Source organism: Garra rufa, chromosome 16 (assembly GCF_049309525.1).
Source record: "Garra rufa chromosome 16, GarRuf1.0, whole genome shotgun sequence".
Classification (NCBI taxonomy): domain Eukaryota; kingdom Metazoa; phylum Chordata; class Actinopteri; order Cypriniformes; family Cyprinidae; genus Garra; species Garra rufa.
In genome coordinates, this window is record NC_133376.1 from 26,521,799 (window position 1) to 26,535,865 (window position 14,067).

The 14,067-nt window shown below is 38.3% G+C and overlaps 1 protein-coding gene across 3 annotated transcripts in view; it reads left to right on the forward strand.

Moving 5' to 3' along the window:
- Window positions 1–13,830, forward strand: part of elf1 (E74-like ETS transcription factor 1) — a 56,019-nt gene extending 42,189 nt beyond the window's left edge. For 2 of the 3 annotated variants that reach the window (XM_073820956.1, XM_073820955.1), the window contains exons 3-9: window positions 5,432–5,600; window positions 6,917–7,024; window positions 7,231–7,392; window positions 8,209–8,292; window positions 8,899–9,091; window positions 9,187–9,528; window positions 11,092–13,830. In XM_073820956.1, the coding sequence (XP_073677057.1) occupies window positions 5,432–5,600; window positions 6,917–7,024; window positions 7,231–7,392; window positions 8,209–8,292; window positions 8,899–9,091; window positions 9,187–9,528; window positions 11,092–11,896 (1,863 nt within the window). In that variant the 3' untranslated portion in view covers window positions 11,897–13,830. The remainder of the gene's footprint in view (window positions 1–5,431; window positions 5,601–6,916; window positions 7,025–7,230; window positions 7,393–8,208; window positions 8,293–8,898; window positions 9,092–9,186; window positions 9,529–11,091) is intronic. The other variant, XM_073820957.1, reaches the window with a different exon arrangement.
- Window positions 13,831–14,067: the final 237 nt, after the last annotated feature.

Consider the following 14,067-nt stretch of genomic DNA (forward strand, 5'->3'; position numbering starts at 1 on the left):
ATTGTATAAAATATGCACAGGTCATATTTTTAGAGATCGAGTGCAAGTATTAAGATTTAGTTTTGGTTCCCACTGATACCGATACTTGTATTTTTTTTAGTAATGCTCTAATTTTTCTGTACAGTATAGTGGAAAAAGACTTTAATTTGAGGGTACTGTGTTTTAAATCTTGAATTTCACTAGTGATTACAGCAAATACGGGATGTTACAACTGATCAACGTAGTATTTTAAAGTTAAAATACACTATTTTCACTTTTAAAGCATAAAAGTATATTAGGCAAGAGATACCAAACATTATTTAAAGGGATAGTTCACCCAAAAATGAAAATTTGATGTTTATCTGCTTACCCCCAGGGCATCCAAGATGTAGGTGACTTTGTTTCCTCAAAAGAACACAAACGAAAACTGGTGCAGTCTGCCAGCCATATAATTGATGTGGATGGGCACCAGACCTTTAAAAGTAAACAAAACCATGCACAGACAAATCCAAATTACACCTTGTGACTCGTGATACATTGATGTCCTAAGATACGAAACGATAATTTTTTGCGAGAAACTGAACAGTATTTATATCATTTTTTACCTTTGATACACAGCCACGTCCATCTGTCATGAGCACGAGCTTGTCATCCAGATCGTTACATGTGTACGCGCTCTGACGTAGTATACGCATACGCCGTAAGGGGAAATCAGTGAAAAGTCCCGGATGAGTTTGCGCAAGCAAAAGTAATCTTTTAGCTTTAAATCGGTTTGAACAATCAGGATAAGCGCAAGTAATTACCATTTTGAAAAGCCGCTATACCCACAATCTCTGTGCACTGTGTAAACAATGAGTGTCGTATACACGCCACAGATCGCTTCTGGCGTTTGCGTATTCTACGTCAGAGCGCGTACACATGTAACGAGCCTGATTCTAAACTCGTGCTCGGGAGAGATGGACGTGGCTGTGTATCAAAGGTAAAAAAATTATATAGATACTGTTCAGTTTCTCGCAAAAACCGATCGTTTTGTGTCTTAGGACATCAATGCATCGGCACGAGTCGCAGGGTGTAATTTGGATTTGTCTGTGCTTGTTTTTGATTACTTTTAAAGGTTTGGTGCCCATCTACTGCCATTATTTGGCTGGCAGACTGCACCGGTTTTCCTTAAAAATCTTTGTTTGTGTTCTGCTGAAGTCACCTACATCTTGGATGCCCTGGGGGTAAGCAGATAAACATCAAATTTTCATTTTTGGGTGAACTATCCCTTTAAGTCATTTTGTGTGTAACAATGTATAGCTTTTGTTAACTATAATTATTAAATATAAAATAAACATTAAATACATACACTACCGGTCAAAAGCTTTTCTCTTCTGCTCACCAAACCTGCATTTTTTCGATCCAAAGTACAGCAAAATAGCTATTTTCTGTTTAAATATGTGATTTCTGTGATTTCAAAGCCATTTTTGCATTATTACTCCATTCACATGATCCTTCAGAAATTTTTCTAATATGCTTCTCAAACAACATTTATCATTATTATTATTATTATTATTATTATTATTATGTTGAAAAGAGCCGAGTAGATTTTTTTAGGTTTCTTAGATAAATAGAAAGTTCAGAAGAACAGCATTTATCTAAAATAGAAGTTTTTTGTAACATTATATATTTAATTATCATCACTTTTGATCAATTTTAAGCATCCTTGTTAAATGAAAGTATTCATTTCTATAATTTATAAAAAAATAAAATAAATAATAATAATAATAATAATAATAATACTGTTTTTGAATGCTATAGTGTATAATGTTACAAAACCTTTTTTATTTTAGATAAATGCTGATCTTTGGATCTTTCTATTCATCAAAAAAATCCTGAAACAAATGTACTCAACTGATTTAAATATTGTTAATAATAATAAAAAATGTTTCTACAACAACAAAGCAGATCAGCATATTATAATGATTTCTGAAGGATCATGTGACACTGAAGACTAGAGTAATGATGCTGAAAATGCAGCTTTGATCGCAGGAATAAATTACAATTCAAAAATATATTTAAATAGAAAACAGTTATTTTACATAGTAAATATATATTTTAAATTTGACAGTTTTTGCTGTACTTTGGATCAAAGAAATGCAGGCTTGGTGAGCAGAAGAGACTTCTTTGAAAACATTAAAAATCTTACTGTTCAAAAACTTTTGACTGGTAGTGTAAGTAGTTGTGTATATAACAATGTAGAGTTTTTGTTAGCTATAATTACTAATTTAATATAATTAAAAATAAAACATTAAATACATAAACATTAGCATTAAATATAATCAAAAATCTTTTATTTAGCAAGGACTCATTCAATTGATTAAAATAGTTTTCCATTTCAAACGAATACTGTTTTTTTTTTACTTTCTATTTATAAATATATTCTGAAAAAAAAACCAACAACATGAATCATGAATCATGGTTTCCACGTAAAAAATTAAGCAACACAACATCGATAATAAGAAAAAAAGTTTCTTGAGCGGAATATAATTCACAATATATTACTGTTTTTACTGTATTTTCATCAAATAAATGCAGCCGAGGTGAGCATTAGAGACTTTTTATGTAGCAAGTTTATGCAACAAATGCTTGCTTTTTTTTATCAAACCATTTTTACATGCATGTTCACGGAATCAACTGTGGTGCATCCACAGTATATTAAATCACTTTTTCTATGATAGAGTCAGGCTTGCATAACTTCTCTTTGCTCATCTCCTCACATACACATCCTTTGGCTGCAATGGTGTGATATTGTGCAGCTTTGGTGGTTGACAGAGTAATTACTTATAGCTAAAAACCTGTCGCATGACGCCTGTTTAGTACACAGAATCATCCAAGAACTTGTCTCTGACATTGCAATAGAGGGTCTTTGGATTGCATCAGTGGGTTAGCATCACAACTAGTGTCAGGTAAAGCAGAAGAGGGTGTAACTGTGGAACGCGCCACATGCTATCGTGTTTATGCATATAGTAGGAACACGGAACTCAACTATGCAAAGTACTGATCATTATCTGATGTTTCCCTTTTAGAAATGTGGTTGATTGTTGTGAAAAAAAGGATGTTACAGGTTTATGGGAGTCTCTGTTTTTTTTTTTAAAAAACAGAAGCTTTACTCTTCACTAATGTGCAAGATTAAGATATTGGCATGTTGAAGAGCTGTATTAACATTGGAATCTTAGATTTATTAGGGCAGAGCTACTTAGCTGATTTTCATGCCATGTTTATTACATCATACATTGGTCTGATGACAAATAGCATGGATTTAATGCAAGAAATTTTGACTCATGCAGACACGTTCTGCTATTTTGCATTTACTTGTCAGGCAGTATGAGAGAGGCTATGTAAACCGATCACCAAAGTTTTTTGCATAATCCTGATATCTGATGTCTGTAGTTCCCCAGTACAGCAGGACGAAAGGGAGGATGTGGACAAACGCACAAGCAAGACTAAGTTTCCTGCTTACTAAGCAGCCAGGGCTTGTGGGATTCACTGAGTGTCTATCTAGCCTAGTTAAAACTCTTCTCTTAGTACACTGATGAACAACGCACAATGAAATCTAAAGTTCATTTGGTGTACACTGTTTAAAAGTTTGGGTCAGTATTTTTAATGTTTGTTTTTGAAAGAAGTTATTACTTTTACTGAGTAAAGATACATTAAATTGATCAAAAGTGACAATAATTCTATTTCAAATAAATGCTGTTCTTTTGATCGCAATTTCCACAAAAACGTTAAGCAGCACAACTGTTATCAACTTTGATAATATATGATTTTTGAAGGATCGTGTGATGCTGAAGACTGGAGTAATGATGCTGAGAAAGCAGCTTTGCCATTACAGGAATAAATTCCATTATATAAGCATTTTAAAAAGTATTTTAAATTGTAACAGTATTTTACAATATTACTGTTTCTACTGTATTTAATCAAATAAATGCAGCCTTGGTTAACATAAGAGACTCCTTTCAAAAACATAAAAAAAAAAATCTTACAGACCCTAATTTTTGAAAGGTTATGTCCAAATTAAACAGTAGCTAAAATGTCGCCATTTAATCTGTTTCTAGTAGTTTAACTGTGCTGAATGAATTACTCTGGCCTTGAACTGAGATTTTGAAAGCCAAACCCATCAAGTCTCTGGGGAAAATGCCATAACAACAGCAAATAGTCCAAGGATGATGGAACAAAAACAGAAAATCCTGCCAAAGGAAGATGTAAGATGGCTTATGTGTATCACAATCTTTGAGACAATATTTCAAGCATTCTTGAAGTACTGCATTACACTGATCAGTTATTTTTAAATGTTCGGGGGTTTTTTGTACGTGTGTGAGATTTTCTTTGGCCAGGTCTTTGCGTGTTCTTGTTTTGCTCATCTTCACGCAGTTGCACAACTGGAAAGCTGATAAACTGCATTCTTCTGCCATCTAGTGGTTACACAACCACAGTAATTTTAAAAATGGCAGAAAAATAATGAAACGTAGTCCCTGAGGAAAGCCAGTCACTCGTCACATTCACAAAGAACGGTTGCATAATTTAAGCGGTCCTCTAACAAGTGTCAGAATAAAGGTCACTAGACTTCGATCAGACCGTAGTTTGTCTTGAATTATTCCCGCTCTGTCAATGTTCACTCATATTCTGACACGTTTTGCCTTGTTTGCACACATTGTCTGCCAAAGGCCTAATGAGAGCTGCTATCTGGCTAATGAGATTCGGTTGCTCACACACACAGCGTCCCTCACTCAGTGTTGCTATCTTCAACACCAGTTTTCCCTGGTGTTTTTTTTTTTTACTAAGAAAAACCTGTCAAATTGCTCTTACTAACAGCCCTGATTCATCTGACCATCTATAAAAGTAGATAGATGTTTTTTAAGTATGTTGTTATATTTTGGCTGTGTTGACTCTGGTGAGGGATGTGGAACGGTCTCTTGTGGCTTTAGAGTCCAGTGCCAGCTATTTCCTCTTTCCCCCCATGTGATTTCCACCCTCGCTTAGGAATGCTGGTGTTAATGAGCAAGCCTGAGATGGTGTTTTTGGCATGAAGCTTATGACCCTGGGAGCAAACAGGGTCATGTGTATAAGAACCTTACTGGAACTGATACGTTTGCGTTTACGTCATTTAATCATATGATACCACACAGGTTTGTCTCTGGCCTTATTGTTATGCTGACGCGTAGTAAGAGTCCGACCAAGTGACTGAACCGGCTCAGGTTAAAGCCATTATGAATGGGCCATTAGCTGCAGCCTCTGTGAGTATAAGTAACCTGGACGATTGTGGATTAGAAGCTTTCATCTGTAGGGAAGGGGCAAATTTATGTGTTTTAAAGCAATTACGGTGCACTTTACTGCTTTTCCGCTGAAAGCATTGTACGACGGTTGATTTTAGATCGATGGCGCATTTATCTCTCTGTTTGTTCTCCCACAGCTGGACGACCCTTCAGTGTTCCCAGCGGTGATCGTGGAGCAGGTGCCCGCTGCCGACCTCATGCAGGTGTACTCTGGACTGGAGGCAGATGAGGTGACTAATGGCATCATGGTGGATGCCATTCAGGATGTGGTGGAAGAGAACATGATAGGAGATGTGGGGCTCTCTGGTGAGTCCAATAAGTGATCACAATTATAGGCGGCATGATGTGTTTTTGAAAACCTTTCTCATGAAAATGGGGGAAAAAAGTACTCTTTGCACCTAAAACAATCTACGACATTGTTTATGTATAGATGCACTACTGTGTAAGTTTAAATTCAGTAAGATTTTTAAAATGTATTTGAAAAAAGTCCAGTGTTTCCCACACACTTACACTTTATGTGTGGTGGCACTTCCCCCGGCGGAAATATATGTATATATTTTTCCTCAGAGGAGGCAAGGGAGGCAGTGTCTTCTCAAAATATTGGATGAGATAAAAAATTGTAGTACAAAAATAAAACAAAGGCAATATTACAAAATAAATTGACTTTTAACTGAGCCCCTAAAGCGTAACTATTTTCTGTAGCCTCTGAATGACAGTATTAAAATAAGGCAAAATAAGAAAAATGTACACATCTCTATTCTGTTCAAAAGTTTTCACCCCCTGGCTCTAACTGCATGGGTTTTCCTTCTGGAGCATCAATGAGTGTTTAAACCTTCTGTAATAGTTGCATATGAGTCCCTTAGTTGTCCTCAGTGTGAAAAGATGGATCTCAAAATCATACAGTTGTTGTTAAGGGCTCAAATACACAAAAATGCTGGTAAACCAAAGAATTTGTGGGACCTAAAGGATTTTTCTGAAGAACAACAGGCAGTTTAACTGTTCATGACAAACAAGGGACTCTTGAACAACTATCACTAAACAAAAAAAAACAAAAAAAAACACAGCTGTGGATCATTCAGGTAAAAACACAGTATTAAGAATCAAGGGGATGTAAACTTTTGAACGGGGTCATTTTTAATTCAACTACTGTTTTCTCTTGTGGACTGTATGTAAACATATTTTATGTGAAATGTCTTATTCAGGTCAGTACTAAATAAAAAATAACATGCATTTTGTATGATCTATCTTATTTTGGTAAAATAACATTTTGCCGTTTCTGCAAGGGGATGTAAACTTTTGGCATGAACTGTATAACCACTTTGTTACATCGAAATAAGACTTAAAATGGCATGAAAACATGATCTGTGGGTGTTTTTAGGGAGTAATCAGCTTGGTGAAATTTAAAGTAAATCTCTGTGTCTATGACCAATATTTACCAAGCTTTGATGACTGATGATCCAAATAAATTATGAGCATAAGTTCACAGCTTCACAAATCACTTTATCTATTTTTTCTTGAAATATCCCAGAAAACTACTGCCAAGCGCATATTAAGTGCAAGGCCATGATAGTGAAACACAAGCTTAGTGTTTGTCAATTGATGAAAATATGTTCTGTCCACAGTAGAGACCCAGGTCTCAGGTGGAGAGGACAATATGGAGACCATTGAGGCGGCTGAGGCCCTCCTGAACATGGAATCTCCCAATAACATCCTGGATGAGAAACGCATGAGTATGTGGTGACTCACTGTCTGTTTACGTTGTGCTGTTATTTTTTCTTTTTAGAAATGTTTGTGGGGAGACTTGTGGGGAGAAAAAAAAACGCAGTACATTTCAGTCAGTTAGCACATACTGATACTATTTCTCATTTCAGTTCTGTCTGTTTAAGCAAACAGTATTATAAACACATACTAATATTTGACCTCTACCTTTCTGTAGTTCACGCATATGGGAATATGCTGGAATCAGACCTGACCTACATTTCCCTGCGTCCAGAGCAACTCTCAAACGGCTGCATGGATGTTCACATGGATGAGGAGACATCCTCTGTGGATGAGATTCCTCAGAAGAACCTTTCCAAGCCTGCCAGAAAAAGCAAAGGTACCATCATCCACCAGTAGAAGGCAGTATATACCTTAGTGTTTATGTTTCTTTTTTTTTTTCCTTTCTTTTTTTTTTTTGCATTATACAGTGGTGGCCAAAATTAGTAGAACATTAGTATTTTCACCAGCTAAAAAATGGTTTTGCTGTAGTGTGGCAATAGGAAATATCAGTTTACATTTCCAAACATTCATTTTTGCCATTAATTGTAATAATCCAGTAAGATTTTGGAGTCTGACAACAACCAGTTCTCCACACAGAGATCTTATCATCATCCAGTCTGTCTGGAATGACATGAAGAAACAGAACAAACTGTTTAAAGCAGCTTTTGCCCCATGTGCACTTGTGCAGTTTTTCAGGTAGCTTTGCAGGTAGCTTTCTTGAAGCATCTTGGAGATGTTGCCACAGTTCTTCTGGATTTAGTCTGTCTCAGTTTGTTCTGTTTCTTCATGTCATTCCAGACAGACTGGATGATGATGAGATCAGATCTCTGTGTGGAGCACTGGCTGTTGTCAGACTCCTTGTGTAAAGAAAAATCTCACTGGATTATTACAATTAATGGCAAAATGAATGTTTTGAAATGTAAACAGATATTTCCTACTGACACAATACAGCAAAAGATAACTGACTTAAACCCATTTTTTAGCTCATGAAAATACTAGTGTTCTAATAATTTTGGCCACCACTGTATTAAAAACATAAGGCGAGACAAAAAAAATGTAAAATGTATTTATTAAATTTATTTTGGAATTAATTAACATATTTAGTTACTCTGATAGTCAGAAAGTTAACAATTTTTTTGCAATCATCCTGCAGTGCGCAAACCAAGACCAGTGCGGCCTTGCTCTCCCATCACCAATCCAGCTCTCCCGTTGAAAAAGAAGAGCAAAGAGGGCAAAGGTAAGCACGACCTCGGATCGCCGCACGGTAGTAAAAGAGAAAAAGTTGGAAACTATCGCTTCTCTGTCTCCCGCATGCATCATGAGTTGCTCTTACCGGGGCTTTGCTGGCAGTGCTGTGGCTGCTTAATTGATGAGGTGCTCTCAAAGTGCTGCGTTTGTGAGGGAACTAAAAGTGATAGCGGGCTGGAGGGCACATCGATGCTGTCCTGATAGAGGCCCCTTATGCATGCGACACGTTCCCAGCTCAGAGAGGAGGCCGGCCGCATACATATACATCACCTTGACACGCCGGTCTGTTCTCTCTCCGGCTCCCACTGCCGGGGTAGCTGTTTTTAACCACTTCTGGCCAAAGCGCGCGACAAACAAGAATAATCTAGTGCCAGGCCCCTCTAATTAATTTCCAGCCCGGTGTAGGACTACCATGAAGGGAGAATTGATTTATTAAGGTTATGAGAAAGAATACAATAATTGCACCTGTGCCAATTCGGCTTGTTAACTAAGACCTGTGGAATCGCGTATGAAATATGAAAGGTGTTTAAGCTTTTTATAAGTCTAAACTTTTAATGAGTCGACAGAGGAATATAAAAGACCCTTATTCTTGTAGGTAACACTATCTACCTGTGGGAGTTCCTTCTGGCCTTGCTGCAAGACAAAAACACCTGTCCCAAATACATCAAATGGACGCAGAGAGAGAAGGGCATTTTTAAGCTGGTGGACTCCAAGGCTGTCTCCAAGCTGTGGGGCAAGCACAAAAACAAGCCTGACATGAACTACGAAACCATGGGCAGAGCGCTTAGGTGAGCCAATGGTTACAAACACTTCACCCAGAGGGACCAATCATGCCAGAGGAATTGCTTTTCCTGACCTCCCACTTTCTCTTGCTCTCTTTTAGGTACTATTACCAGAGGGGTATATTGGCCAAGGTTGAAGGACAGAGGCTTGTTTACCAGTTTAAGGAGATGCCCTCAGATCTGGTCATTATTGATGAGGATGATGGCCAAGGGGACGACGCCAGTTCCGGTTACGGAGGGCAACGGTCCGCTCCTCACGGACGGGCGATGGGCCGTGGTTCATCGCGTGCACAGGGGAAGAGCGCCCAGGTGAAGTCGGTGAAGAGAGAGATGAGTCCCGGGCTGAACAGCAATGGAAAACAAGCAGAACAGCTGGTGCAGACTGTCCATGTACTGCAGCCAAATCAAGGAGCTGCTGTTCCAGCATCTACACACTCCTTAAGGTGAGGGGTGTTTGTGTATGAGCACAAATACATTAACAGAAAGCCACACATGCAGGAAGCAAGAAGTTAAAAACCAATGTTGAAACAAAGGCTCTGTTGTCTTTTTCTGCCTACGTAGGTAGCTGGCTTCATAAGCAAAATGGACCTTATTTTGAACTTTTCCTAGGCTTTCACATAAATTACAGAGCCCTGTACATGGATATCGTGGCCATGAATTAAGAATTGGTCTCCTATTTAGTACAACGTGGTACACCGTGATCACGGTTCAACTAAATTAAAATAAGATACAATATGGCCATGATTTAACCAAATTAAAACAACAAAATGAATATGGCCACAATTTAACAAAATGAGGGAACAAATTAATATAACTTGGCCACAAGTTAAAACAAATTAAAACATGGGAATTAATTAATACAGCTTGGCCATGATTAAACCATGAAACTGATTGTTGTAGTACAAAGTGGCCATGATTTACCTAAATTAAAAACAAGGGAGCAAAGTACTATAATTTGGCCAAAGTTTAAATAAAACAAGGGAACAAATTAGTACAACTAGACCACAATTTAACTGTATTAAAACGAGGGAATTAATTAGTGCAGTGTGATCACAAATTCACTTAAACGAACAAATTAGTACAACATAGGTACAAATTAATAAGCTGTCAGAACATCATCTTAATTTGTGGTCACAATATATATATATATATATATATATATATATATATAATTTTTTTTTTTTTTTTTTTTTTTTTTTTTTTCCTGTCATTCATCTCTAATTAACAGTGTTGTGGAAAGTTACTTTTTGAATATGGGCAGGGCTTGCTTGTTTGTTTTTAATATAAAAAATACTATTTTTGGAAAATGCAAAAGCCCTTTCACACCAAAAGTAAAATCAATATGCCTCAGGATGAAGGAAATTTATGTCTGTATAGTAGAACACAGCAGAAGAAAGGTCAACATTCATCTTCAGTGGAAAGAAAAAGAAAGAAACACAAATGTTGTTTATCTAAAGTAATTTTTGCTTAATAGTATGATTGAACTGGATCATCGAAGGACAGCAGCAAAGACTCTGGTTATTAAATTGGGATAAAATACAAGGATATTTGTGTTAATATTTAATTATTGCAGGTTTGCGGCATATTCCCGAGTTTGCATTTAAGTTTTTATTATTTAAGTGAGATGAGTAAATCTAGTCACATTTGGTGAAGAACTATAGTAAAATGTTTACACTGTGCACACAACGCTGTGAGCTGTCAGACAATAAATGGGAAAATAAAGTAACTTAAAGTAAAAAGTAGTCTGATTACATACTGTAACTTGCGTTACTTACGTTACTTGTAATGTGTTTCTCCAACACTGGTAATTTATAATTTTAAATCATAAATAAAATCTAACATCATAAATTTAGCTTCTTTAGCTTAAAAAAGTTTTAATTTGCATGTTTCATAGTTCATCAGAAAGAAAGTTGGCTCTTTTAATTCAAAGCCGCCACACAAATTTTCCTTCTCCTTAAAAAAAAAAAAAAAAAGCTTTATAACCCTTGCCCCTTTATCTCTCTCAGGACTATAAATATGCCAGGCTCTGTTCCCATGGTCCTCACGTCAGGAGCTCAAGGAGGAGGTTCAGTCACCCTGCAGACCCTGCCGCTGTCCTCTGTTCTGACCAATGGGGATTCCTCCACTCATGCCTCGCCGCCTCGGGTCATTCTCCACACTGTGCCTTCCACCAGCCCTGGCAGTAAGGATGTGCTCACCATCCAGACTGCCTCTCTGACGACAGACAGCATCCAGCCCCAGCAGCTCCTCATGTCCACTCTGGGCTCATCCAGCGGAGGGGTCATCAGCACCACGATACAGCAAGCCGGATCTCTTAATGGCATTACCCGCCTGGTCACTCTCAATGCCAACGGGCAGCCCGTAGTGGCCCAGCAGCCCGGAACGGTCATCGCCACTGTCCTGAAGCCCAGTGAACTCCATGGCCTGCAGGTGAAAGAGGAGATCCTCGACCCGCAGTACCTCCAATCTCTGGTCAACAGCAATCCTAGCATGGCCTCATACACCAAAGAAGAGCTCGAGGAAGGAGTGGCGGAGCTGAGCTACAGAACTGTGATCATCAACAGTGCAGGTCTGGAGCTGAGCCAGACCCTCAACGGACACTCGGACGTGGGCTCGCAGCTGGCCAGCAGCCCTAGTGAGGGCCTGACCCCTGTGGAGGAGCTGGAAGTGAGGGGAGAAGTGGCTCTGCATCCGGAGCCTGAGGCTAAGGAGCTGTTGGAGGGCTCTCAAGGTCTGCAGGAATTGCCGGGCACCATTCAGATACCCGCAACCCACTTCATCCAGGTCAAGGCGGAACCGGCTGAAACCTAAACTTTAGGCCCAAGCAGGGAAATGTGGACACAATCGACCATAAAACAGGATTTTTTTTCAGTGGAGCAGATTATCTGTAATTTATTGCTCTTGATTGTTCAGAACGGGCGTTGACCCCGAAGACTTGTTTACTCAAAGTGATATTGTGCCTAAATTCAAACCTTGAGGGATACCGACCATGATGTCATGATGAAAGCTCTTTGGTTTGCTCTCCGTCACTCCCAAACTCCCAACAGGAGAGCAGCCATTCTCCAACCAGGGATATTCCCACCATATGTGCCAGTTGAGATGTTTCTGTCTCTTCTCATCTCCGCGGACAAATCCAAAGACTTTATCCAGCAGAGGGACCAAAGGAGTAGTTGGTGGGAAGCCAAAAAGAAACCAACACACCATTGACTTAAAATAAAAACACACACACAGTTGCTTAGGACATACAAGACAGAGAAACCTTGTTTTGTTTTTTCTTATGTAGCCATCTTAGTGGACTTCAAACGGATGCATATTGGAATAAGACTGAAAGAGTGCCTAGGTGGTTAATGCTTTGTTTTGGAAGTGATGTTTGAAAGGGGAAGATTGTATGATTCACTCTGTTTTTAGTACAGAATTATGACTTTATCTCATCCCCTCATACCATCAGAACTGGAGAGGTTATTATTTTTCCATCACACACAAATTTAAAAGCTCTGCGCTTTTATGGAAATGGGCATTGCCTGTCCAAAGAGACAGTTCTAGTAGACATTGTTTGTATATAGTAACAGACTAAAGAATATAGTGACAAATTCCAAAATCATCTGCAAAGTATTTCCCCATTATAATCTTGTTCATATGAAATGGAACGCAGTATATATATGGATATATATAAATATATAATATACAACTAAGATTCAATTTATGGCCACAAATTTATTTATTTTCTGAATTTCTAAATTCTGTATAAAAGTCTTTTTTAAACAAATGCAAAAATGAGGGAAAATATGCAGTATGTAGGGCTAATTTTACCCGTAAGATCCAGTATGTGTGTGTATTGCTGTATTTTTCCAATTTAAAGCATTCCATGTAATCCGCACACCTTTCATATTTTATCTATTTTTCAATATAAGGGGATCCAAACGTAGCTTTATGAGATTGAGCTATCATGCTGTTCTTATTCACTGTGATGTGTTTAAAGCCATTTTTACTGAGCGTATGTGCTATAAACGCCATGTCCTTTGGTTTCTGCCTTTACGCTGTCATACTTTTACCCTGTATCGACCACATAGCGTTCCACTGATGCCTTACACGATCGCAGATTGTGTCTCAGACGCAGCTGGTGTGGTCTGTGACATTTAGGTAGGTTTTTAAAATGTATTTATTTGTAGTTGATGTAGTCGTCTGTCCATGGCCTCCGTTCCTTCCTCGCTTCATTTATGTCCAATGAATCTAGAGCACAGTCTCTTAATAGCGGCATCTCCGCAAGTAAACAGAGTGGGTGCTGCAGACATGTTGAACCCAAACTAAATTTGTGCTAAATTGGAAGAAGTGACTGAAGTTGTTGAGGGTAAATGTGGACTGGACTCTCTGATGGCCAGACGCTGATCATGGGCAGCAGGCCTCTGCCTCTAATTCTCTACGCTCTGACAATCATGGCTAGTCCTTGTATTATGCAATATTACGTCAATAAGACAATCGGTGACCTCATAATAGAACGAGGTCCCCGTGTCCTTTTCAGACCTGGTCTTGTTTGAAATGTTTGTTGACCACAGGCATTACGCTTTGTAAATTTCGGGTAAAGGTATGCCAGTGCTCTTGCTATAATTTCTTCTTGCCTTTTCTTGGGGCTTTCCTTTTTTTCCAATTGTCTTATAGTAGACTAGATTTTTTTTCTAAAAAAAAAAAAAGAGAGAGAAAACCAAAAGAGAAGAAATATAATAAAACCAATTTTGCCTTAACGTTAACGTGTGATCTCCTGTTTCCTCTTTGCTGTGGAAATTAAAACTCAAGATCACAGACTAACTGGGTTGTGGGTAAACAACACAAAGCCCACAAGGCAGATGCTATCATTGTTCCGACGCATTAAAACAAGTACACCTCCCGGTGCATCTCCTCAAGCGTTTCTTCTGCTAACGTGAATTAACAGAGGTCAGATGCACTCCCAGGTATCTCGCAACATCTTGCTGTGAATCGAGGCTGCT